General features: G+C 38.9%; 1 protein-coding gene across 1 annotated transcript in view; it reads right to left on the minus strand.

Annotated features, from left to right (window-relative positions):
• Positions 1-25,398, minus strand: part of TNKS (tankyrase) — a 216,159-nt gene that overhangs the window by 63,704 nt on the left and 127,057 nt on the right. The window contains exons 6-11 of the mRNA XM_062213699.1: positions 16,074-16,168; positions 14,627-14,693; positions 13,784-13,970; positions 10,279-10,400; positions 7,283-7,374; positions 7,126-7,204 (exon numbers count right to left, since the gene is read on the minus strand). Coding sequence (XP_062069683.1) covers positions 7,126-7,204; positions 7,283-7,374; positions 10,279-10,400; positions 13,784-13,970; positions 14,627-14,693; positions 16,074-16,168 — 642 coding nt within the window. The remainder of the gene's footprint in view (positions 1-7,125; positions 7,205-7,282; positions 7,375-10,278; positions 10,401-13,783; positions 13,971-14,626; positions 14,694-16,073; positions 16,169-25,398) is intronic.

Here is a 25,398-nt window from a genome sequence, read left to right on the forward strand (position 1 = left end):
TATGGGAACACAAGAGATCCCAAATAGCTAACGCAGTCTTAAACAACAAAAACAAAGCCAGAAGCATCACAATACTAGATTTCAAGACATACTACAGGGCAGTTATAACCAAAACAGCCTAGTTGGCACAAAAACAGACATGGAGCCTAATAAAACAGAACAGAAGGCTCAGGAATTAACCCACACAGCTGCAACCACCTAATCTTTGACAAACAAGATAAAATCAATCCCTGGAGAAAGGACAGTCTTTTCAACAAATGGTGCACTGGATTTATGCATGTAGAAGTATGAAACAAGACCTCTACTTCAGACCTTATAATAAAATCAACTTTCAGTGAATCAAAGGTCTAAATCTATGTCCTGATACTATCAAATTACTAGATGAAAACATCTTGGAAACTCTGCAAGACACTGGCATAGGCAAAGACTTCTTGGGAAAAAAACTCAGAAGCACAGGCAATAAAGCAAAAACAGACAAAAGGGATTACATCAAGCTAAAATCTTCTGCACTGCAAAGGAAACACTCAACAAAGTGAAGAGGCAACTGATAGAATGGAAGAAAGTATTTGTAAACCATGTATCGGATAAAGGATTAATATCCAGGCTATATAAAGAGCTTAAGAACTCAGCAATAACAAAACAAATAATCCAGTTAAGAAATGGGCAAAGGACATGAACAGGGGTTTTTCAAAGGACAAAATACAAATGACCAACAGACAGACACAGGAAAAAATGCAAATAAAAATGCAAATAAAAACGACAGTGAGGTTTCACTTCACCCCTGTCAGAATGGCTATCATCAAAAAGAAAAAAAAATGCTGGGAAAGATACTGTTGGTGGGAATGTAAACTAGTACAACCATTATGGAAGACAGTATGGAGATTGGCTCAGTTATCTGAAAATAGATCTACCCTATGACCCAGCCACCCCACTCCTGGGAATTTACCCAAAGAAAATTAAATCAACATATAACAGAGTTATTTGTACCCTCATGTTTATTGCAGCTGAATTCATAATAGCTAAGATATGGAATCAAGCCAGAAGTCCATAAACAAAATGGATAAAGAAAATGTCATATATATATACTATAGAATACTACTCAGCCATAAAAAAGAATGAAATCCTGTCTTTAGCCACAAAATAGGTGTAACTAGAAACCATCATGCTTAGTGAAATAAACCAGCCTCAAAAAGAAAAATATCCTGTTTTCTCTGATATGTAGCAGTTAATATAGGATACAAAAAATGTATAGGAACAAAATGGACATCTTGAGACTTGATTCTTTTTTTTTTTTAGTACTTGTTTACACTCTTGTGGAACCATGGTCTTTCTATTTTTTTACTTGTTGAATATTATGGTTAGTGGTGCATTAAGCCAGTGATTTGATTGGATTGAAATTATGTTTTTTTGTTTTTCAAAAATTAAAGAAAAAAGGAAGGAAAGGAGAATTGAAGGGGGGAAAGAAGGAAAGTATGGTTATCTTCTAAGAATTGTATCTATGAAATACATCAAATCAGTTTTCTTTATATTAATAAAAATTTTTTAAAATGTCTATTTTTCTCTACTTGAAAGATAAGAGTGATAGAAAGAGAAAGAGAGAGAGAGAGAGAGAGAGAGAGAGAGAGACAGACAGACCAACAAAGAGATATGGTCTATCAGTTGGGTCACTACCAAAATGGCCACAACAGCCAGGACTGGGCCAGGCTGAAGCTAGGAGCCAGGTACACCGTCTGGGTCTCCCATGTGGGTAGGTGGGTGACAGGGGCCCAGGCACTTGGGCCATCACCTACTGTCCCTATAACGCATCAGCGAGAAGCTGGATCAGAAGCAGAGTATCTGGTGCTCAAATCAGCACTCTGACAGCAGATACAGGTATTGCAAGCAGTGGTTTAAACAGGTGCACCACAATGCCCACACTTCATGAGTAATTTTAAAAGAAACATTCAAATTCCTCAAAAAAATTAAAAAAGAGTCATATATAGATATTACAACGGTATGTATTTTCTTTGCCCCGTTAAAGGGCAAGACCTCACTTAGCTCATATGCCCCGAGAAATAACAGAGTAGACTAGATATCATCAATCCAACGGCCATGTGAACAAGTTTGTCTCATTCATGATCTCTTTTCTCATCCCTGAGACTTGAAGAGACTGAACCAGGTGCAGGTGGTGTACCTGTCAGTACAGGCAAAATAGAGGTTGAAATACTGTATTTATATGACAGAGAAATCAGATAGAACAACCCAGTCTGTAGAAAGGAGAATGAAGCAGATGAACAAAGTTCAGCAGAGAAAAGGAACGACGTGACTTCACAGAGGGAGGGAGAGAGAGTTCCAAGGTATACAACAGAACTGAAAATGCTGGTCTTCTGTTAATCTCAGCTAGAATTCCTACATACAGTTAATTCACAGATGTAACAGACATATTTATAGTAGCAAAAAAATAGATTTCCATTTGCACTTTCAATCTAGATTCATTTAGTCTGTTACAGGTAACCAAAATGCCCATGAGATACTGATTATTTTGGACTTCATTTTGATATGATCAAACCTCAGATAAAAGATCTCTAGTATCTTAAAAAGTACTTTTAACACCTTGATATTACAAGAATCTATTTATTAATCCACTTCTAGAATAGTATAATAAAACCCCTACAAAGAGCTAACACATTTTCCCAAAGTGAGTAGATTTGTGATCACCTCTCAATGTGAGAAATAAGCCTTTTAGGTGTGAATTACTATTGTCACAATATCTTCTTGTATACAATATAAATAAATCTGTCAAATTAAAATATGAACAATCAAAAGAAATTCATTAATGTTTCAGGCATTTAACAGATGAACACTAATGGCAAAAGAGCAATGTTTCGGATCTGAAAAAAGCACTTCTGAATTAAGCTTTCTACTTTTAAGTATTAATAATTGCACACGCATGTTGGGCATAATTCCCCTCAATAATGACAGCAGACAATTCATTCGTGGTAGAAGGTAGATTGCCAGGGTAGACGAACAATACTAAAGAAAAAAAATTGCCCCATGAAGGATTAAACCTCTTAGTCTTATTTAGGCTTTGTAGTAATCTTGCAAAGCAGGGCATGTCAAACATAATCTTTTTTTTTTTTTTTTGAAGCACAGAAGTCTGTTCCTAGTAAAAGTAGTTTTCTTAGAATACCTCCACTTCCTTATAACCCTCCTTTGCTTCCCAGCCATTTGTTTTCTAAGCTTTTGCTGACTATTTCCTGCTTGCCCCTCCACATCTATATCCATCACTCATCCTGTTGTATATCCTAGGAAAATCACTTGTATGGACCACATCCTACAGGATCTTCTGTCTTCAACTTTTATCGGATTTCACACCAGCAGGAGATAGTAGGCAGTGAAGAGTGAGGGGAACAGAATAAGACTACAGGCCCTGGAGCTGGCACTGTGGTGCAGTAGGTTAATCCTCCGCCTGTGGTCCTGGCATTCCATATGGGCGTGGGTTCTAGTTCCAGCTGCTCCACGATCCAGCTCTCTGCTATGGCCTGAGAAAGTAGCAGAAGATGACTCAAGTCCATGGGCCCCTGCACCCACACAGGAGACCCAGAAGCTCCTGGCTCCTGGCTTCAGATCAGCTCAGCTCCGGCCACTGCAGCCATTTGGGGAATGAACCAGCAGCAGATGAAAGACCTTTCTCTCTGTCTCTCCTTCTGTCTGTAACTCTACCTCTCAAAATAAATAAATAAAATCTTAAAAAAAAAAATAGCACTACAGGTGCTGCTAATGGCTCTCACTAGATAGCTATGTTCTCTTGTTCACAGTGACCTTTTCCTTCCGTGGCCCCTTGAAGTCAGGGGTGACACTGCCTCCCCACTTGCTGCTAGAACCACCTCAATCCTTGCTGATTTCCTTAAACTTGGCCTATACCTTTGTATTCCTTTTGTTAGAACTTTTGTCAAATTATTCACTTTGAGTTTGCTGCTTCTTGCCAAGATCCCAACTGCCACAACTTCTGTATCTCCAGGGTATCTTTCAAAGCTACCAGAGCTCTCATATGAAAATTGGCAAATTAAATGTCCCCGTCTAACTTGATTTCTTTCTGCAGCATGGGTCACCTACTCCTTCTTCATGTTCTCACTGCACTCAGTAGCTACTGTGACAAAGCTTTTCTTTCCTCTTTGCTTCATTGCTCTATAAACACAGGTAATTCTCAAAAATTCTTAATTTAGCCCTCAATCTCTCTAGGGATTCTCTACTGGAGCCCCTACCTACCCTCACAATGGGAGATTACTGTCAGTGGTTTCCTATTGCCATATCTTTTATTGTTGGTTTTACCTAAATGGACTTCTACCTAAATGTCCAATTATCACATGAAATCTAAGTATAAAATCATTATTAAAACCTAGAAGCACTTTCTCTGGCTTTCTTATGTTCATTTTATCATCCTTTTCTAAGTCCATTCTAATACCAAATTCATTCCTAAACATTAAAATCATCCCTTCTTAAGTGGCTTTCCTCTTTCTCTTCCTTTTTTATTACTGATGTTGCTAAATTGATTCAGGATCAGTCAAGTTTGATAACTATATTAATTCCAAATGGGTATTTCTCATGGGAAAATGCCCTGTCTTGATCATTTTACTTGCTAATAGGGATTAAATGTGTCTTAGAAAAATTATAATTAAATGGAAATAAACAGTATACAAGTGTCTGAAAAGACAAATATGGAAAAAATGCTCATAACCATTCGTAATCAATGCATTGTTTGTATACTAAGAACTATACTATGTGCTTAAAGATACAAGCTCATTTGAGTTTTACAAACAAACCTGTAGGCGAGGTTTTTTATTTTTATTTTATTTTATTTGCAAATCACTGATGAATCAATTGAGGCTGGAGGAAATGTGGTTCAAAATCACAAAACTAGAAAGTGGAGGATTCTAAACTAAAGAAAGCATGTCTGTTAAGGCTATCTGTGCAGTATGTTCAGTTTCACTTGCATAATTAAACTAAACTTTGTTTTTATTTTTTATTTTATTTTTTTTTAAGTTTTTTTGATTTTTTGATTTTTTTTTTTTTGACAGAGTGGATAGTGAGAGAGACAGAGGGAAAGGTCTTCCTTTTTGCCGTTGGTTCACCCTCCAATGGCTGCCGCGGCCGGCGCATCGCGCTGATCCGAAGCCAGGAGCCAGGTGCCTCTCCTGGTCTCCCATGCGGGTGCAGGGCCCAAGCACTTGGGCCATCCTCCACTGCCTTCCCGGGCCATAGCAGAGAGCTGGCCTGGAAGAGGGGCAACCGGGACAGAATCCGGCGCCCCAACCGGGACTAGAACCCGGTGTGCTGGCGCCGCAAGGCGGAGGATTAGCCTGTTAAGCCACGGCGCCAGCCTAAACTTTGTTTTTATTACCAAATTTTGCACCAAAAGAATATTTTGACTCATAAAAATACTAAGTTATGTCCAAAACACATTGGGTGATGGTAATTAAGTCTCCCTCTAAAATTCTTCTGCCTTAGCCTGAGAAATTAACTCATTAAGGGGATGGGAGGGCAGCAGGGTAGTGGGAGGAGCATAAGCAGGTGAGTCCTAATGTAAAGATGAAGCTGCTTGTTCTAAAGGTGCTTCCAGAATGAAATGGAATTAAGAGTTGCCTGAAAATGAATTAGATATCATGAGTTACAACCCCCCACCCCCGGGGGAGGGAACTAAGAGAAAGCTGAGGGCCAACAGTGCAAAGTGAGATTTTACTAAGATATTAATCACCAGATACCCCAGCCCTGAGGGATAGCACACTGCTTTGGAACAAGGGAATGAGTGAACGGGAGTAGATATGACTTCTGTGATCTGAGAGTAATGGTGGCAATTCCTATCTATTGACTCATTATTTGTATTAAATGTGACTTTTTTTCCTCCATTTCAAAGTGCCTCGTAGCAAGAGTTCTCAACTCAGCTGAACTGTAGAGGAAAGACTAGGGAGTGTATTCAGAAGCCACTCTGGATCATTGGCTGAGTGTTTAAAAATTACACAAGCCTCCCTGAGGAACTAAAATGTTACTCATGAGAACGGATTATGCACATGAAATGCAGATAAAGACTGAGAGCCACAGGACCAGGGTAACGCTAACTAGGATGGTTATAAAATAATGTTGCTCTCATTGAATGTTTATGAAATGAAATGACTCACAGGGGACAATAAATAGATTTGATTTTCCTAAAATGAAGGACATTATTCATGGTTTTTCAAGAGCATAATAAATGTCATAAAAGATTTACAAGACAGACAGGTCAACAAGAAACTTACGATGCTCACAAGTACAGCAGAAAGCCTGCTTAGCTTAGTATTTTCTCCTTGACAGAGCAAGAAGACATTACTCATATAAGGCAGTAGTTGTACCTACAAAACAGGTAATAAATGTAGAGAACTCCATTCTTTTTTAGTCTTACTCCTTTCTATTTTTTCATTAAAATCATCAAATGTCCTTTTAAAGCAGTGATATTCAAGTTTTTGGATCATGTACTCTATGAGTGAAAAAATGTTTTGGGAACTCTCAAATATGTACATGTGTTCATTTGTAAATTATATCTAAGAAGCGCTGTACTGGATTACTATACAAAACTCTTAAAATAGAAATTATAAAGGATGAGAAAAGGATGAAATAATTACAAATGGTACAATATATCTTTGGGCTCTAATTTTAAAGACTTCAAAATCTTATAAAAATTGTGACACAGAGATTTGAGGGTCTGAGAATCTAAGTTCATTTTTGACAGCTGGTCCCAATGGCTCTTTTCTGAAACTATTTCATACAGATACATGGGGCTAATGAACGCGATGCATTGCTAACTGTGCCTAGTAAATTATAATGCTTATTTTAATGTGATTAATTATGCTAACATCTTAACTGAAATTCTGTAAAATTCTTGATATTTTTGCAAAATTAGTAGGATGTGTTACATTATGAAGGTTTTAACAAGTTTAGAAATCACCTAAACACAAATTAGTTAATTTTTAAACAGGTAAGAAAATCCAGTTTTCATTTATGCAGACACGATGGCCTGATGACATCAGCATTTACATACACGATCTTCTGGTAAACCAGCAGAGAAGTAGCAGGCTGTAGAGCCAGGCACTTCACTGCCAGTGTGAGCCTCACCTTTGCTCCATGTTTGTGCAGCACTTCCATGACGTCATTGTGAGCTCTCTCTGCCGCAACATGCAGGGGAGTCATGAAACTGCAGAGAAGAGAAAGGAAAAGGTAATCTCCTCTCTGACTGTAAGAGGGGAACAGCCCCTTCTGCAATCACACTTACTCTTTATTTTTTTCATTCACATTTGCTCCTTTTCTAAGTAACAATTCTGTCACTTGCTTTCGTTTGGGATGCAGGGAAGCCACAGCACAATGCTATAAAGGAAACAAAACTAAGTTAGTAAAATAAACTTCTGCTTAAAAGTAGATTTCTCAATTAACTAGCACCTGTTGATGATTTAGAACATGGTTATCTCAGAGAGTATCAGAACATGATGATATAGTTTACCTTCTGGGGATGATCCATATTCCCTCAAAACACACTGGAAGTACAAAACTTAAGCCTTCAAACCAAGGTGGAATTATGTTCTTGTTAACATTAAAAGAAATCTTGTTTCTTTTCCTTTGGCTGGTGAATAATTATGTGGTATACTAATAATGAAAGCATTAAAATACTAACTCTTCAAAGCTACAGAAATCTCCAACTAAAATACTCAATGCTTCATTAGGCCACAGGCCACTCACATCAATATTTCCCAGTCTCTCCCACACACCTAGCACTATAAGATAATAAGCTTATAAACACCTAGCACTATAGGATACTAAGATTATAAATACCTAGCACTATAGGATAATAAGCTTATATGACCAGGAATTGGATAGGAAAAGTAACAGGCTCGGGAATTTGTTCAGAGGAAGAAATGGTCTCAGAAATTTTATATTTTACTGTAATAATTACACAACTTTTATATTCTGCTTTTTTTTAAAAAAATATTTTATTTATACATTTGAGAGGAAGAATTACAGACAGTAAGAGGGAGAGACAAAAAGAAAGGTCTTCCTTCCGTTGGTTCACCCCCAAGATGGCCACAACAGTCGGAGCTGCGCCAATCCGAAGCCAGGAGCCAGGAGCTTCCTCCCGGTTTCCCATGCAGGTGCAGGGGCCCAAGGACTTGGGCCATGTTCCACTGCTTTCCCAGGCCATAGCAGAGAGCTGGATTGGAAGAGGGGCAGCCGGGCCTAAAACCAGCGCCCACATGGGGTGCCGGCGCCGCAGGCAGAGGATTAACCAACTTCACCATGGTGCTGGCCCCTATTTTTTATTTTTTTAAAGATTTATTTATGTATTTGAAAGGCAGAGATACAGAGAGGCAGAGGCAGAGGCAGAGAGAGAGAGAGAGAGAGAGAGAGGTCTTCCATCCGGTGGTTCAGTCACTATATGGCCGGAGCTGCACCAGTCAGAAGCCAGGAGCCAGGAGCTTTTTCTGGGTCTCCCACGCAGGTGCAGGGGCCCAAGGACTTGGGCCATCTTCCAGTGCTTTCCCAGGCCATAGCAGAGAGCTGGATCGGAACTGGAGCAGCCAGTACTTGAACTGGTGCCCACATGGGATACCGGCGCTGCAGGAGGCAGCTTTACACACTGGCCCCTTCTGCATTATCTTAACATTAACATTTGAGAGTAGGCAATGTGGGACAGTGGATTCAATCCCTGCTTGGTATGCCTGCACCCATTATCAGAGTGCCTGCTTTAAGTCCCTGCTACTTTGCGTGTTACTATACCTGGGAGGCAGTGGATAAAAGCTCAAGTACTTTAGTCGCTGCCACCCACCTAGAAGACCCTGATGGAGCTCCTGATTCCTGGCTTTAGCCTGGCCCAGGCCTGGTTGTTGTGAGCACTTGAGAGTGTGAGCCAGTGGACGGAAGATTTCTTTTTTTCTGTCTGTCTCCCCTCTCTTCTGTCATTCTACTTCTCAAGTAAGTAAATCTTCAAAAATATTACATTGATATTTGTATTACAATCAAACAAAAATACTTCCTTTTGAGTAATTGTATTCAAAGTACTAATTACTTTGAATGAATACTCCAAAAAGATGACTCAGGTATATTCTGTAGTGATGTGTACCTCCTGGCATAACATGTTTATCTTGAATCTGAGCCCATTTGAGGATCATGGATTTGAGGGCACATACAGCTGGCCCTGTTTTACTTGTGAATTTTTTAATGTTTTCAGCAGATGTTGACTAAAGTTTGACCTTTTTGGGTTGGATATGTGCAAGAACATTAATCGAGGTATATTCAGAGGTTTGTGATACAAATATCACAGATGCTTAAACTTTGAATTAAGGAGCAATAACTAACTAGCCCTATACTTTTGCCTTAATGCAGTCAGTGATAGAGAAAAACACATAAATCTTTCAGAAAGTGCATTAGAAGAAAAAAGATGAATAATTTTAATAACAATTTGATGTAGAACAGAAAATTCATAATCTCATAATTCATAATTTCAATATGAATATAATCAGTATTTGAATGTAATTACTCAAAAGGATGATGTAAATCTTTGGAAACACATCTTGTAATTTTTTGCATGCAAAAAATATAAGAATGGGGCCAGCACCGTGGCTCACTTAGTTAATCCTCTGCCTATGGCACTGGCATCCCATATGAGCACCGGGTTCTAGTTCCAGTTGCTCTTCTTCCAGTCCAGCTTTCTGCTGTGGCCCGGGAAGGCAGTGGAGGATGGCCCAAGTGCTTGGGCCCCTGCACCCACATGGGAGACCAGGAGGAGGCACCTGGCTCCTGGCTTCGGTTTGGTGTACCTCCAGCCATAGCGGCCATTTAGGGGGTGAACCAACGAAAGGAAGATCTTTCTCTCTCTCTCTCACTGTCTAACTCTATCTATAAAATAAATTATATATATATATATATATATATATATATATATATAGGATTCAGCTAATAAACTCAAGAGAAACAAGATTCTATTGAGAAAATCATATGTTGTATTTTTTGGAAGCATTGGCTATAAAGGTAGATTGTTTTATAATAAGTTTGTGTAAAGACAAAGGTACAATAATTGCCAAATGAAGGCTGACCAAATGTCTGTTCGCATACCCATGAAAGGAATCATCATCTGAACCAAAATTAACACTCAGTACAAGCAAAATGCAAATTCCTGGCATTTTCCACACTAAAATCAAGGTTTCTGAAATGAAAATCATATTCTGTGCTTACACTACTGTTACAGACCCAAAGAATGGATGAACAATAACATCTTACCAGTGCTGTTTCATGAGACTGTGGTTGTTTGAAATTAATGATTTCCAAAGCAAGAGTTTTTTTAACTTTGGCTAGGTCTGCTTCCCTGGCTGCTTGCAGTAAAGAATGACCTTTAAATTCATCTGTCAATGAAATAATGATTGATATAAAAAAGGTTTAAAAATAATAACACTCTTCAGCATGATTGCATACATAGGAAAATTAGTATTTTCACATATTCCTCCATTTTTAATAAGCAATACAACACTATAATGAGAATGCAGGATGAGGGCGTGATTAATGTGAAGTTTGTAAAGATGCACATACAAAGACATTTATTGCAACAAAATTTTAAAACAATTCATCTAAATATCCAGCAAAAGGAAATCAGAGGCAGGCATTGTGGCACTGCAGGTTAAGCCATCACTTGCATCACTCACATCCCATATCAGAGTGCTTGTTTGAGTCCTGGCTGCCCTGCTTCCTATCCAGTTTCCTAATAATGTACTTGGGCAATTAACAGTGACGGCCCCAGTACCTGGGCCCCTGCCATTCATTTGGGAGACCAGGATGGAGTTCCTGGCTCTCAGCTTTGGCCTGGACCAGCTCGGGTCAATGTAGCCATTTGAACCATGAGCGAACCATCCACTGGCTCGCTCTCTCCCTATTACTCTGCCTTTTAAATAAATAAATCTTTAAAAAAAACAAAAAACAAACAAACAAAAAAAACACTAGTGAGATGGCATTGGTACATGCCACCTTGATGGGATTGTATTGGAATCCCCTAGCAAGTTTCTAACTCCATCATTTGGGGCAAGTCCGATTGAGCATGTCCCAAATTGTACATCTCCTCCCTCTCTTTTTCCTACTCTTACATCCAACAAGGATCAATTTTTGGTTAAAATTCAAACATCTAAGAATAATTGTGTGTTAATTACAGAGTCCAAACAATAGTACTAAAACAAAAAAATACTATAATGGATAAAGTATTGCATTGTACATCAACAGTCAGGACAAGAGCTGATCAAGTCACTGTTTCTCATAGTGTCCAATTCACTTCAACAGGTATCCCCTTTGGTGCTCAGTTAGTTGTCACCGATCAGGGAGAACATATGATATTTGTCCCTTTGGGACTGGCTTATTTAACTCAGCATAATGTTTTCCAGATTCCTCCATCTTGTTGCAAATGACCAGATTTCATTGTTTTTGACTGCTGTATAGTATTCTATACACTACATGTCCCATAATTTCTTTATCCAGTCTACTGTTGATGGGCATTTGGGTTGGTTCCAGGACTTAGCTATTGCGAATTGAGCTGAAATAAACATTAATGTGCAGACAGCTTTTTTGTTTGCCAATTTAATTTCCTTCGGGTAAATTCCAAGGAGTGGGATGGCTGGGTTGTATGGTAGAGTTATGTTCAGGTTTCTGAGGAATCTCCAGACTGACTTCCATAGTGGCTTAACCAGTTTGCATTCCCACCAACAGTGGGTTAGTGTCCCTTTTTCCCCACATCCTCTCCAGCATCTATTGTTGGTAGATTTCTGAATGTGAGCCATTCTCACCGGGGTGAGGTGAAACCTCATTATGTACCAATGCCATCGCACAAGTCCAGGTGATCAACTTCAGTTCACAATTGATCACACTGATAGGTCTAAGAGTCAAAGGGATCACACAAACAAGACTAGTGTCTGCTAATACTAACTGATAGAATCAAAAAGGGAGAGAACGATCCAACATGGGAAGTGGGAGACACAGCAGACTCATAGAATGGCAGATGTCCTAAATAGCACTCTGGACTCAGACTCAGCCCTTAAGGCATTCGGATCTGGCTGAAGAGCCCATGAGAGTATTTTAGGCATGGAAAGCCAAGACACTCTGGGAAAAAAAAAAAAAAAAAAAGACGACCTAAATGAAAGATCTCTGCGAGTGAGATCCCAGTGGAAAGAATGGGGCCATCAAAGAAGGAGGTACCTTTCTCTGAAGGGAGGAGAGAACTTCCACTTTGACTATGACCCTGTCAGAATAAGATTGAAGTCGGCGAACCCTAAAGGCTTCCATAGCCTTGGCAACTCATGACTAGAGCCTAGGGAGATTACTGACGCCATAAACAAGAGTGTCAAATTGTTAAGTCAGCAACAGGAGTCACTGTGTACTTACGTCTCATGTGGGATCTGTCCTTAATGTGCTGTCCAAAGTGAAGTAATGCTATAACTAGTACTGAAACAGTTTTTTTTTTGACAGGCAGAGTGGACAGTGAGAGAGAGAGACAGAGAGAAAGGTCTTCCTTTGCCGTTGGTTCACCATCCAATGGCCGCCATGGCCAGCACACTGCGGCTGGCGCACCGCGCTGATCCGATGGCAGGAGCCAGGTGCTTATCCTGGTCTCCCATGGGGTACAGGGCCCAAACACTTGGGCCATCCTCCACTGCACTCCTGGGCCACAGCAGAGAGCTGGACTGGAAGAGAGGCAACTGGGACAGAATCCAGCGCCCCGTTGGGACTAGAACCTGGTGTGTCGGTGGTGCAAGGCGGAGGATTAGCCTGTTGAGCCATGGTGCCGGCTCTGAAATTGTATTTTTACACTTTGTGTTTCTGTGTGGGTGCAAACTGATGAAATCTTTACTTAGTATATACTGAATCGATCTTCTGTATATAAAGATAATTGAAAATGAAAAAAAAAAAACCTAGGTTTTAAATTGGAAATTGCATAGAAAATTAATCAATTTTTAAAAAATATCATGTAGGATCTCTGTCCTTAATGTGCTGTACATTGTGATTTAATGCTATAACTAGTACTCCAACAGTATTTTTCACTTTATGTTGCTATGTGGGTGCAAACTGTTGAAATCTTTACTTAATATATACTAAACTGATCTTCTGTATATAAAGAGAATTGAAAATGAATCTTGATGTGAATGGAAGTGGAGAGGGAGTGGGAAAGGGGAGGGTTGCAGGTGGGAGGGAAGTTATGGAGGGGTGGGGAAAGCCAATGTAATCCATAAGCTGTACTTTAGAAATTTATATTCATTAAATAAAAGTTAAAAAAAAAAAAAAAACCCAAGATTGTGCAACCTTGCAAGGCTTGGGAAAATATAAATACTCAGAAATGTTGAATATAACCTATTATTATCAATGGCACAAAAATAGAAGCTCTTATGATGTCAGAGATTTTTTTCCCTGATTTGTACACTGCTGTATTCCCAGTGCCTGGCTCATAGTAAGTATTCAATAAGTGGTTCCTGATGGACTCATTCTCATTAGCCCTAAAAAAAAGCAGCAGCAGCTGCTGCCACTGCCACCTTAACAAATGAGTTAGTTTTAGGCTTGAATAAAACCCTAACATATGGTATGTGTGTACAAGATGCCTGTGGAAGTCATAGAGAAGTAAAAGTGTATGATTAGAAATGAGGACTATAAACTAGTATTCCTGCAAAAATGGAAGGATAACATCTAAGTTAGGCAAAACACTAGCCCTAGGAACAATTGCTCTCAGCAGTATTGATTTTAGGATCCAGATACATACAAGTCAATCTCTCTCGGAGTTCAGGAGTGGGAGCCATGTCCACAGCACTTTTGCCGTGGCAGTTGACCAGCGTAGGGTCGGCACCGTGGCTGAGTAACAAGGAGCAGACTTCAACGCGGTTCTTGGAAGCAGCCTCGTGCAGTGGAGTAAACTGCCAGAGATCCATGGCGTTCACACAAGCTCCGTGCTGAACAGAGAAAGTGCTACGTCAGTAACCATTTTGCATTGAATGAAACCATGTGCATTATCTGAAACTCAGAAGATATTTCATTGCAAATTTCAGTCATGGCTTTCTGAAATGTGAATAACTTTTATTTCTTTCAATTTCAGCTGTCAAAAACAGGTTAAATTAAGTGGATCATTTCGATAATTTTAAGGCAATAGTAATTTTTAAAATTATTTTATTCTCTTAGGCCTGCGTTGTGGCACAGCAGGTTAAAGCCCTGGCTTGCAGTGCTGGCATCCCATATAGGCACCGGTTCAAGTCCTAGCTGTTCCACTTCCAATCCAGCTCCCTGCTAATGTGCCTGGGAAAGCAGCAGAGGATGGCCCAAGTCCTTGGGCTCCTGCACCCAAGCAGGAAACACAGAAGAAGCTCCTAGCTCTTGGCTTCAGATCAGCTTGGCTCCAATCATTGTGGCCATTTGGGGACTGAACCAATAGATGGAAGACCTCTCTCTCTCTCTCTCTCTACCTCTCTGTAACTTTCAAATAAATAAAATAAATCTTAAAAATATTATTTTATTCTCTTAAAAATCTTATTGGCCAAGAAACACAGAAAAGCTAACTCTTTTTGAAGCAAGTGGTACTTAGTATTTTGATACTTAGTATATTTCCTCATACCTTTAGCAGCAGTTCTGTGACTTCATAATGTCCATATGAACATGCATTATGAAGAGGTACAAGTCCACTAAATAAAAAAAGGCAAATCAAAATACTTAAATTTCAGGCAACTTAGTCATTTATTCATGAAATACTAAGAAACAAATCCCCCCATATTATATTGAAATACATCTATTTAATTAAAAGAATTCAAAGTACAATGTTCACATTTTGTATATTCATTGTGTGTTTTTTTTTTGCTTGTAATCCTTAAAGATGATAAAACATCAATTAGAAGAACATTGAGGCAAAGAGAAGATCTTGTGCTAATTGATAACTACATACTTTATATATCAAGTATTTATAGGAAATAAAAGTTAATTGGTAGTGAATTGAAACTTTCCTGTTATTTTCCTTCATTTTCATGGTAATTTCCAGCATAAGAATTAAATATCCCACTATTAAAATGTACATGTCAAAGTATCCTAAGTGAGTCAGAACTCCCTTTTTTGGTGCTGTACTTCTCTTGATGACTCACCTACCATACACCCATCTGTTTTCAGTCATGCGCAAGGACACAGAGATGCACAAGAGCATCAGACATTCTAATCTCCTACACTATTGGGACACCATTCACATACGGCACAAAACCTGTGCAGGCAAGAGAAACAGCACTGAGACGAGCAGACTTGAAATGGATGGATTTCCGTTCTCATAAACGTCTCAAGTACTGCGTTCATGTCTTGATACCGAGGGTGCAAAGTGAAAGAAACACTCCTCGAGGGCATCTCTTCTTCATGCTCCAGTCACAAGCCTGCAACGTGAGCTGGGTCACCTGGACGCTAGCATCAGTTATCTTTTAGATCTTAAGGTGGGAGGGTAATGAGAGATGTTAGCCTGCCCCAATGTTCATATATCCCTAGAGTCTAGACAGGAAACTGGCGTAAAAGTTTTCTGAAACTCATCTATTCAGAAAAAAAATTGCATAACTGCTTTCTGGGCTCCCATTCATCCCCTTCCCATACTATACTTCCTAAGGTCCCCCTAGGCTTTTGTCAGTTTAGATATCCATGATTTCATTAGGGAAAAATCCTCCCACCAAATGAACACTTTGAATACTTAACATTTTGGTTTATTAACTAAAAGAGATAATCCTTTCATATCTGATATGATAATTATGCTACTGGATTATCTTAACTTTCCATTTGTTTTCTGTTTCTAAAATACAACTTAAGAACTGAAAAATGATGATTGCAATTGACAAACATATTTGAACTTCAAATAACAGAGCTGCCATACAATTAAATGATTTAGGAAACTATAAGTATCCTTAATAAATAGGTACATATCAAAATTATCTTATTATTAAACTTTGTCTAGTACTTAAAAACTATAGAGTAGCAGAGGATGAAAATAAGGCATAATAATTCATAAACAGAATCATAAGGAAATAAATTTTTACACCTACCCTTTGTCTTTTGCATGAACATCAGCACCATGCTGAAGAAGAAGCTGAACTATTCGAACTCTGTTGTAGCCCGCTGCTAGATGTAAAGGAGTGGACTAGAAAACAGGAACAAAAACACATTCCCCTTGTCAGACAAAAAAATTCTTGCTTTGCCATTTTAATATGTATTCAGAATTCAACATAATGTTAGTTAACACAAAATACTGGGTTGAAATGCCAAAACTTTACCTTTCATCACCGCACAACAGATAAGTCACCCTCCTTAGAAATAAGTTCTAACTTCTGTGACATCTGTTGCTGTTTGAATATGGTTTGTCCTCACCAAAAATTATGCTGAGGCTTGGGGCTCCGTTCAACAGTGTTGAGAGATGCTGGGGCCTTTTAGAGGGATCCGTGCTTTTCTCATAGGAAGAACTCATGAGTTTTGTGCTGGACTGGACTGGTTAGCACAAGAGAAAGTGCTTAGGAAGTGAGTTTGGCTTGCTTAGCTCACTCTCTTGTGTCCTCCCTCAATCATGTGACTTCCGACCCCTCTCGTGTGTTCTATGCCATGCAGTGGGAGGTGGCTAAAGGGCCCAATTTCTAGCCACAGATTGGGAGCCAGATGAATCCTTTTCATTATACATTTACCTGATACTGGGCATTTTGTTATAGTGACATGAAACAAAGACATCACACATTTCCCTACTTGTTTTTCAAGATCTTCAGTAATCAAGCCCTATCCTATCTCCCCTACATTATTTCTGATTTCTTTCCAAAATAAACCATCCTCATTGTTTTGACAAGACATGCCAGGGCACACATTCTCTACAACTGGAAATACTCTTCTGTATCCTGCTTATATCCTGTCCCTTCACATTCTAACATTTAAATCTCAATTCTATCATAAATCTTTAAAGACATAGCTTGCAAAATGTCTTTAACAAGAAAGATCAAAAAGCATCCCTAAAGAACTATTTGAAGAAATGTGAGTGGAAACAAAAAAGAAAATGAAGCTTATTCATTCCATATGGCTGCTAGTAATGGGTCAAAACTATATTCCAACAGAGAATTTAATTCTTCTATTGTATGTACCCCACACACCCATCATAAACACAGGAGAAAATGTAGTTTCTTCTCAATTAATTTCTGCCACATTTTAATTTGAAACATTCGGCTAAAATTTAATCCAATTAAAGTAATCAAAATTCCCCTCAGTTTTTTAAAAAATCAGAAATAACATTATGTTAATTAAAAACTTCTCTGCAACCAAAGCAATTTTCCAATGTGGCCCTGTTAAGCTACAACAGGTTTTCATGCAAACTCTAATGTACTTTAATGTCTTCTCTTTCATTTTTCTTGTCTTCTATTTGGGCCTTACTAAGATTTTTCCATTTATTTTCTTCATACATTCTAAATTAAAGATTAAAAAAACCATAATACATATTGCACTACCTGTTATCACTTTCAAAGCACTTTGTACACTTTAAATACACACACACACATTTTTGACTGTCTCTATATTTAAAAAACATTTTGAGCAATACACAGCTATTAATCAAAAGACCATGTATATATTAGAAGACATCTGAAGAGGAAAATCAGAAAACCTGATTATGGTCCCAAATCTTAGGAAATTCTGTGAAAGTCATACTACCTATAGGTTTCAGTTTTTGTATATATAACATAAAGTCACTCATGTCAGCTATTGTAAAAACTAAAGTTTTCTGCCTATGCAAATTATTTTTTAAAAATTTGAGGGGCTGGTGCTGTGGAGTAGCAAGTAAAGCTGCCACCTGCAGTGCCAGCATCCCATATGGGTGCCAGTTTGAGTCCCGGCTGCTCCACTTCCGATCCAACTCTCTGCTATGGCCTGGGAAAGCAGTGTAAGATGGCCCAACTCCTTGGGCTCCTGCAGCCATGTGGGAGACCAGGAAGAAGCTCTTGGCTCCTGGCTTCAGATTAGTGCAGCGCTGGCCATTATAGCCATCTAGGGAGTGAAGCACCCAATGGAAAACCTCTCTCTCTCTCTGCCTCTCCTGCTCTCTTTGTGTAACTCTTTCAAATAAACAAAAAATTCTTTAAAAATTTTTATTTGAAAGGCAGAGTTTACAGAGAGAAAGAGAGGGAGAGACAGAGACATCTTCTCCCCAAAAGGCCACAATGGCCAGAGCTGAACTGGTCTGTAGCTAGGAGCCAAGAGCTTCTTCTGGGTCTCCCACATGGGTTGACGGGGCCCAAGTACATGGGAGATTTTCTGCAGCTTTCCCAGGCGCATTAGCAGAGAGATGGACTGGAAGTGGAGTAGCTGGGGCTCAAATCAGCACCCCTATGGGGATTCTGGGCACCACAGGCGAATCTGCCACAATGCTAGCCCCACACTTCCAAGATACAAAATGCTGAACAATTTAATTTTTTGTACTATCTAATGACAAGCCCAGTCAAGTTTCTGCTTTCAGATACATGTCAAATGTCCTTGCAAATGATACTACCAGAGAGTATTAAGGTATTTTCAAACTGTTATTTCTTCTTCCTTTTACAAAGATATTTTTGCTGATAATGAAGTTTAAGTTAACTCTTTTCTCTTTCTTTAATATTTCAAACAAGCTTTTCTGCTGTCTTCTGGCTTGCATTTTTTTTTTTTTTTTTGACAGGTAGAGTTATAGACAGTGAGGGAGAGAGAGACAAAGGTCTTCCTTCAGCTGGTTCACCCCCCAAAACGGCTGCTACCACCGGCACTGTGCTGATCCGAAGCCAAGAGTCATGTGCTTCCTCCTGGTCTCCCATGCAGGTGCATGGGCCCAAGCACTGGGGCCATCCTCCACTGCCCTCCTGGGCCACAGCAGAGAGCTGGACTGGAAGAAGAGCAAACAGAACTAGAACCCAGTGCCCATATGCGATGCCAGCACCGCAGGCAGAGGATTAACCAAGTGAGCCACGGCGCCGGCCCTCGCATTGCTTCAAGACTAGTAGTCTGCCACCATCCTTATTTTTTTTGTTCCTTTGTACATGTTCTTTCCTCTGGATACTTTAATATTTTCTTTTATCATTGGCTTTAAGAAATTTGATTATGATGAACTTTTGGATAGTTTTCTACAGTTATTTATTTATTTACTGTGCTTAGGCTTGGTAAACTTCTTGGACCTGTTTTCACTAAGTCTGGAAAACTTGAGCTATCATATCATCAAATATTCTTTTCTGCTCCCTCACACTTATAGGAACTGCATGATATTCTGATCAACAACAGACTACATACATGGTGGTGGTCCCAGAAGATCAAATCCTCTAGTGATGTGGCGGTCTTAATTTGTGTAAGTTTACTCTATGAAGTTTGCATAGTGATGAAATCAACTAAGGATGCATTTCTCAGAATCCTAGCTGTTTAAGCAATGCATGGCTGTAATAGGTTGCTTTCAAAGCTTGGTTTTAAGCTTTGTTAGGCAGGACCAGAGCAGACTTTTGATGGAAATGATTTTCCTTTACTACTGAGACATTGCCTTTTGAGTTCTCCATGACACCCAGTGATTCATGAGAGTTCCCACTTCAGTTAGTGGTAAGGGAAACTACTACAAATCATTTCCTGGCACTTATCCTTTTGGGTGGGTCTTTGATCAGTCTCAGGCAGTTCCCTCATACATGTGATCATCGTACTTAACTGAAGACTGTCAGCGGACCTTTCGTGGATCTCCCTTACCTGCCCAATTCTGTCTCCTTAACTCAGGGAGTCCACAGGGTTCTTCCTGAACTTCCCCTCCTACACTAAAGCCTGGAATTCTTTTCTAGGCTGTAAGCTGCAGCAACTGCACAGCTGACCTGATTTGCTCCCTTTTTGCAATGTCCAGAGTCTGAAAACTATGGTTTCATGTTTTTTCGATTTTCCTTTCTGTTTCAGGAAGGAAGGTACACACAGTCTTTGCGATCTCATATTGGCCCACTTCCAGGATTGAACTGGACATGGCATGGTGGGTGGGAAGTTTTCCCCAGAGACAAAGGCTGCTTTGGATGATTGGTCATTAAGTCAGGCAGCTCTTACAGGACATAGCATACACACAATTTTATTTGTATCTAGTTGATAATTTTTGTTTCTTTTACTCCTGAAAATGAACGAAGTCCCTAAATGAATGAACCTATATTAACAGCTTATTTAGCAGGGAAAAATATAAGAAAAACACTCCAGTTTCCAGATTTAAAAAGTCATTCGAGAGTCAAAATTTATTGACACTGTGCTGAGAACATAATATATGTAGTTTTGAAACTGCTGAAATCTATATAACTGAAATCTCTTTAAGTGACAAGACAGAAAGCAATGGGAAGCCTGAAATAAAGTGGTGTGATTAAGGACTGAGTTGTAAAAACTATTAGGAAACACAATAGCTAATGCTTTCATAACTGATTGATAATGGTGAGGACTATGATAGTTTCCAGTTTAGAAATGTCAATTACAGAAAAAATAACAAGAGAAAGGAGGAAAGAGGAGATGCCAGGTGGAAAGATTTTGAGATGTGAGTTTACTGAATTTTAAGTGCCCATATGATACCTTAATAGTAACTTCTGGGCAGGGAAGAGGAGATGGGAGGGGTGGAGGAAGGGTAGGGGGAAAAGAGAGAGGGGGAAGAGAGACAGAGAGAGAGAGAGAGCGAGAACAGAAGTATGGGACTAGAATTCGGGACAGATTAGGTTAAAAACAAATCTGGTCATCATTGTTACTCACTTCCAACATTTTAGTATCTACCACGCACGTGACATCTAGTCAAGCACTGGGGTAATCAAGGAAAGTTCAACACTTAGCCTCCTTCCTTGTGGATCTTCTCATCCCTCCCACACAGAGCACTCAAAGGAAGTGCATATAAACTAAACTTCTGTTCAGAATGACAAAAGATGAAGAAACAAAAGTGTAATTTCTGAGGACTCAAGGGACTAAAGAAAACAGGTAATACAGTCTGTGTGAACACAAGTATGATCAGGAAAGTTCAGGAAGCCACAGAAGTCTACAAGATGCAAACCCAAGACACTGTATAGGCAAGCAGGAGAGAGAGGGGTCAGGGAAGACTCTCAAAAGAACTGTTTTCTGAGCTGAGACTTGAAGAAAAACAAGGATCATTGAGGCAAAGGAAAGGGAGCTTTCTTCCAAGTAGCATGAAGTGCCTACGGAACAGTATACTTGAGAAACTAAAAAAATAACATCCAGTGGCTAAATTTACTGTATGAGATTGGGGGAGATCTAAGAACAATGAGAAACCACTGCAGGCCTTGAAGCACAAGAGTACTTAAGACTGAAGTTTCGGAAAGGCTGTTTTAGTTATTATGTGGAAGAATGAAACTGAAGAGACAGAGCTAATCTTACGGGAGGAAGATGTGGACAGCATCCTGCTAGCCCAGGAGACAGATGACAGTGTCAGCAGACGGCTGGCAGCATCTCAGGAGGGGCAGCTGAGCACGGGAGCGGACCAACTACAGGAAGGGTGAGTGCAGAACGAGCTGGATGAGACGTTCTGAGTAACTGCTCTAACGTGGATACTAACCATGTAACCTGGATGGTCTAACTAGCAGGAACATCGGGAAAAATCCATGCAATACATTTGAGAAATGGCAGAATGCACAGAGAAAAGTACAGACAAATGGAGAACAAAGGATTGTCTGAACAGGCTTATGCCCCTAAAGGCCAAGCGGTTTCCACACTCTAGAAACAAAACTTACAACATTATTTATCAAATTCCATCTCCGATGCAAAGCAATCAAACCATGTAGCCTAGAACTCAGCTCGGTCATTGGTTACCATGCAGTGCCAAATTTACACCCCAATTGTCAAATGGTGAAGCAATGATAAAAAGTAATTTTCTAATTGCTTGGATAATCGACAGAGTGTAATTTTGGCTTTCAATAAATAAAGCAGACCCACTTGTAATACTCACACATGTTACTACATAATTTGATGGTGGTTGTAAACTAGTAGATGTGAGAATCAAACATTTAAGACATCAGTGTACACAGGAAAGCAATCATCACCAGCCTGTAAACTTCAGATTTATTCTAAAAACAGATGTTTCCACTGGGAACATTTTAAAAGACAAACATGTGGAATGGCAAAGTGTGTAAAAACTGCAAATATAAAACCTCTTTCTAAATATTACTCTGATGTAAAAGAAATGTTATCACTAATATTTTCATATTACAAAATGTTTATAGAAAAAAAGGGATTACTGAAGAAAGTCCCAGAATTCAAAGCTTTCCTCTTGGATTCAATCTATAAGAAAAAATAAATTATCTTCGTTTTTTTGACAGATTTACAGTCCAGTAAAAAACATTTCAGGTAGCTTTAACTTATCACACACACACACACACACACATACACATTCACAAGCCTGTGGGTGCAACTTTATTTATAAACTTTTATCAATTTGATCTTTTGTCATTTTTTTGGCCAATGTCAAAGTCCTGGTTCAAGTCCTGACTGCTCCACTTCCAATCCAGCTCCCTGTTAATGTGCCTGGGAATCAGTGGATGACAGCTCCAGTACTTGGGCAGAGTGAAATGCAGAGCCTCTCTCTCTCTCTCTCTCTTTCTCTCTCTCTTTCTCATACATATACACACACACACAGTAGGGGGGTTATGGGAGGAGGGAGAGGGGAAGAAGGGAGAGAGATCTTCTATCCACTGATTCACTCCCCAAATGCCCACAATAGCTAGGGTAGAGCCAGGACTAAGGCAGAGGTCGGCAGCTCCATCTGGGTCTCCTCAAGGACCCCAAGTATTTGAGCCAGCATTTGAACATGTCTGCTTTATTAAAAATGGGTTTGAAGAAATATAAAATACTGAAATACTCATCTCTTAGATTCAATAATCATTATTAAGACCTTGTTACTCTGGCTTCTGTTATCACTTTTGTATTCTTTTTTCCTTAAATATTTTCCTTCTGAAGTATATTTAAAATGCTGACAATTCACCTCTACATATTTCCACAGGTGTCTAAAATGTATAGGTGTTTTCTTTCAAAACTTGAACACGTTAATTATATTTAACAAAAGCGAAGGAAAACTTTATTATCTAATGCTCTTGTCAATATACAGATATCGTTGTCTAAAAAACACTATTATTTTAAAGATGTTTTGCTGGAATCTGGATAAATATATTTAGCTACTGTGCCTCTAAGTCTCTCTAATTGTCATCATATTTTTCCACACTATAGGATTGCCTTGTGGAAGAAACAGTGTCAGTTGTCTATTCCCTTTCTTGTGTGCTTGTTTAACTCTTGGCTATATCTTCTGTATTTCTTGTAAACTGGAAGTTTCCTCTTTCCTGTGACACTTTTTGGCAAAAAACAATTCATAGGTTGTACTATGTACATCATATAGTACTATATTGGGTGACACATTACCTGGATATTTCACTTTTTTTTTTTAAGATTTATTTTTATTTATTTGAAAGGCAGAGTTACAGAGAGAGGTAGAGACAGAGAGAGAGGTCTTCCATCCACTGGTTCACTCCCTAGATGGCAGCAATGGCTGGAGCTGTGCAGATCAGAAGCCAGGAGCCAGGAGCCAGGAGCTTCCTTTGGGTCTCCCACATGGGTGCAGGGGCCCAAGGACTTGGGCCATCTTCTACTGCTATCCCAGGCTATAGCAGAGAGCTGAATCGGAAGAGGAGCAGCCAGGACTAGAACCGGCGCCCATATGGAATGCTGGCGCTTCAGGCCAGGGCTTTAACCCACTGCGCCACAGCGCTGGCCCCCTATTCTTTCACTTTTAAAATTATTCAATGGATAATCAGTTTTGGAAGTATTACTTTTCTGAACCTACAAGTCCCAGATAACATCTTTGCAAATTTAACTTTATCATCTTTAAATAAAAAGCTATTATCATATTTAATAACTCTAATACTTATTTCTATTTTTAGACAAGTAAAAACATGCCTTTTCAAGTTTGGCTTCAAAAATGAGGCACTATGTATGTATCTTCCCAGTTTCAATTTGTCTTGATTATAAAATACTTTCCATTTATTCATCGTTCCTTTGTCAATAAAGTTCCTTTTTCAATTATGAAAATATTAATCAATGAATATAGGAAATACATAAAATTTGGATACCTTAAATAAAATTTTTAAAATATACTATTCAAACTGTATAGAAGATAATAGGAAGTGGAAGTTTTTCTTTATTTCTCCCTAAAGCCCAACAAGCCCCTTGTCAAAAGTTATCAGTATTTACAGTTGCGCAAGTATCTTTTAATACAGTCTTCCAAGTATGAGAGGGTATTTAAAAATTTTTTTTGGAAAAAATGGAACTAAAAGGTAATGCACATTTTCCACAAACTTTTTGAATACCTTTACAGATATGTACTTGTTTTTCCTCTTTTTGTTGTTGCTTTGGTCACACAGATAGGACTGTATTATGTTCTTCCACAATCTGCTCTTCCCCTCTTGGTTTCAGTTTATGTACATCTATCTTACTTTTTGTAACAACTGTACATATTTCCACTGTATGGCTGTTATCATAATTATTTACCATTGTTTATAAATGGAGATTTAGGTCGTTCCATGCTTGCTCTCTCTCCTCAAAACACAGATCTTTGGATCTGTCACCTGGTTAAGATAGACATGTGTTCCTTTCTACAAATAAAATACTACATCAGCCATTAAGACAAAATTCCCAGGAAAAGAGACAGAGAGTCAGAGTTTTCTTAAATTTCTTCCAGGCACAGAGACCTGATTAATCTGCTAAGAAGCTCAGAAGCTCTTTGAGACAGTGATACTAAGATCAGAATCTAAGCAAATTAAAAACTAGAGAATCAATATGGCATGATTCCATTGAAATAAATATATCTAATCGCTGATGCCTGTTCTTTTAAAGTGATATTTTAAGTAGCAGCATAATGAAGAGCAGTCTCCTTGAAGTTTCTTAGCACTTGCACCACTATAAAGCGAATTTAATAGAGTAACTTCTAGAGAAGAGAAAATGATAAAGCAGAGATGAAACAAAGCTATTTTATTCCCATCTTTCTCACAACTTGTCTTCTCCAGTTTGTCTTTTCTAAAGAATGCATATTATCAAATCCTCTTACAGTAATATGGTCTCTTTTCAATCCCAAGTCTTTGCCTCTGGTCCTGGGCCTCTTTCTTAGTCAATGGTTCTCAAAAGCACAGTGCTAGAACTAAAGACATCTACCACAGCTACAACTTCATCACAATGAACCATATCATAGACATGGTACTACCCCTATAACCTGACAATTTAATGTATTAATATGTTCTTAACTCATATCTCTGTAATGGGGAGGGTATGTGCAGAGATGGGGGGAGAATGGCAACAATGAAATATATCTTCCTCACAGAAATATGCATATTTAAAATG

Source organism: Lepus europaeus, chromosome 16, assembly GCF_033115175.1.
Source record: "Lepus europaeus isolate LE1 chromosome 16, mLepTim1.pri, whole genome shotgun sequence".
NCBI lineage: Eukaryota > Metazoa > Chordata > Mammalia > Lagomorpha > Leporidae > Lepus > Lepus europaeus.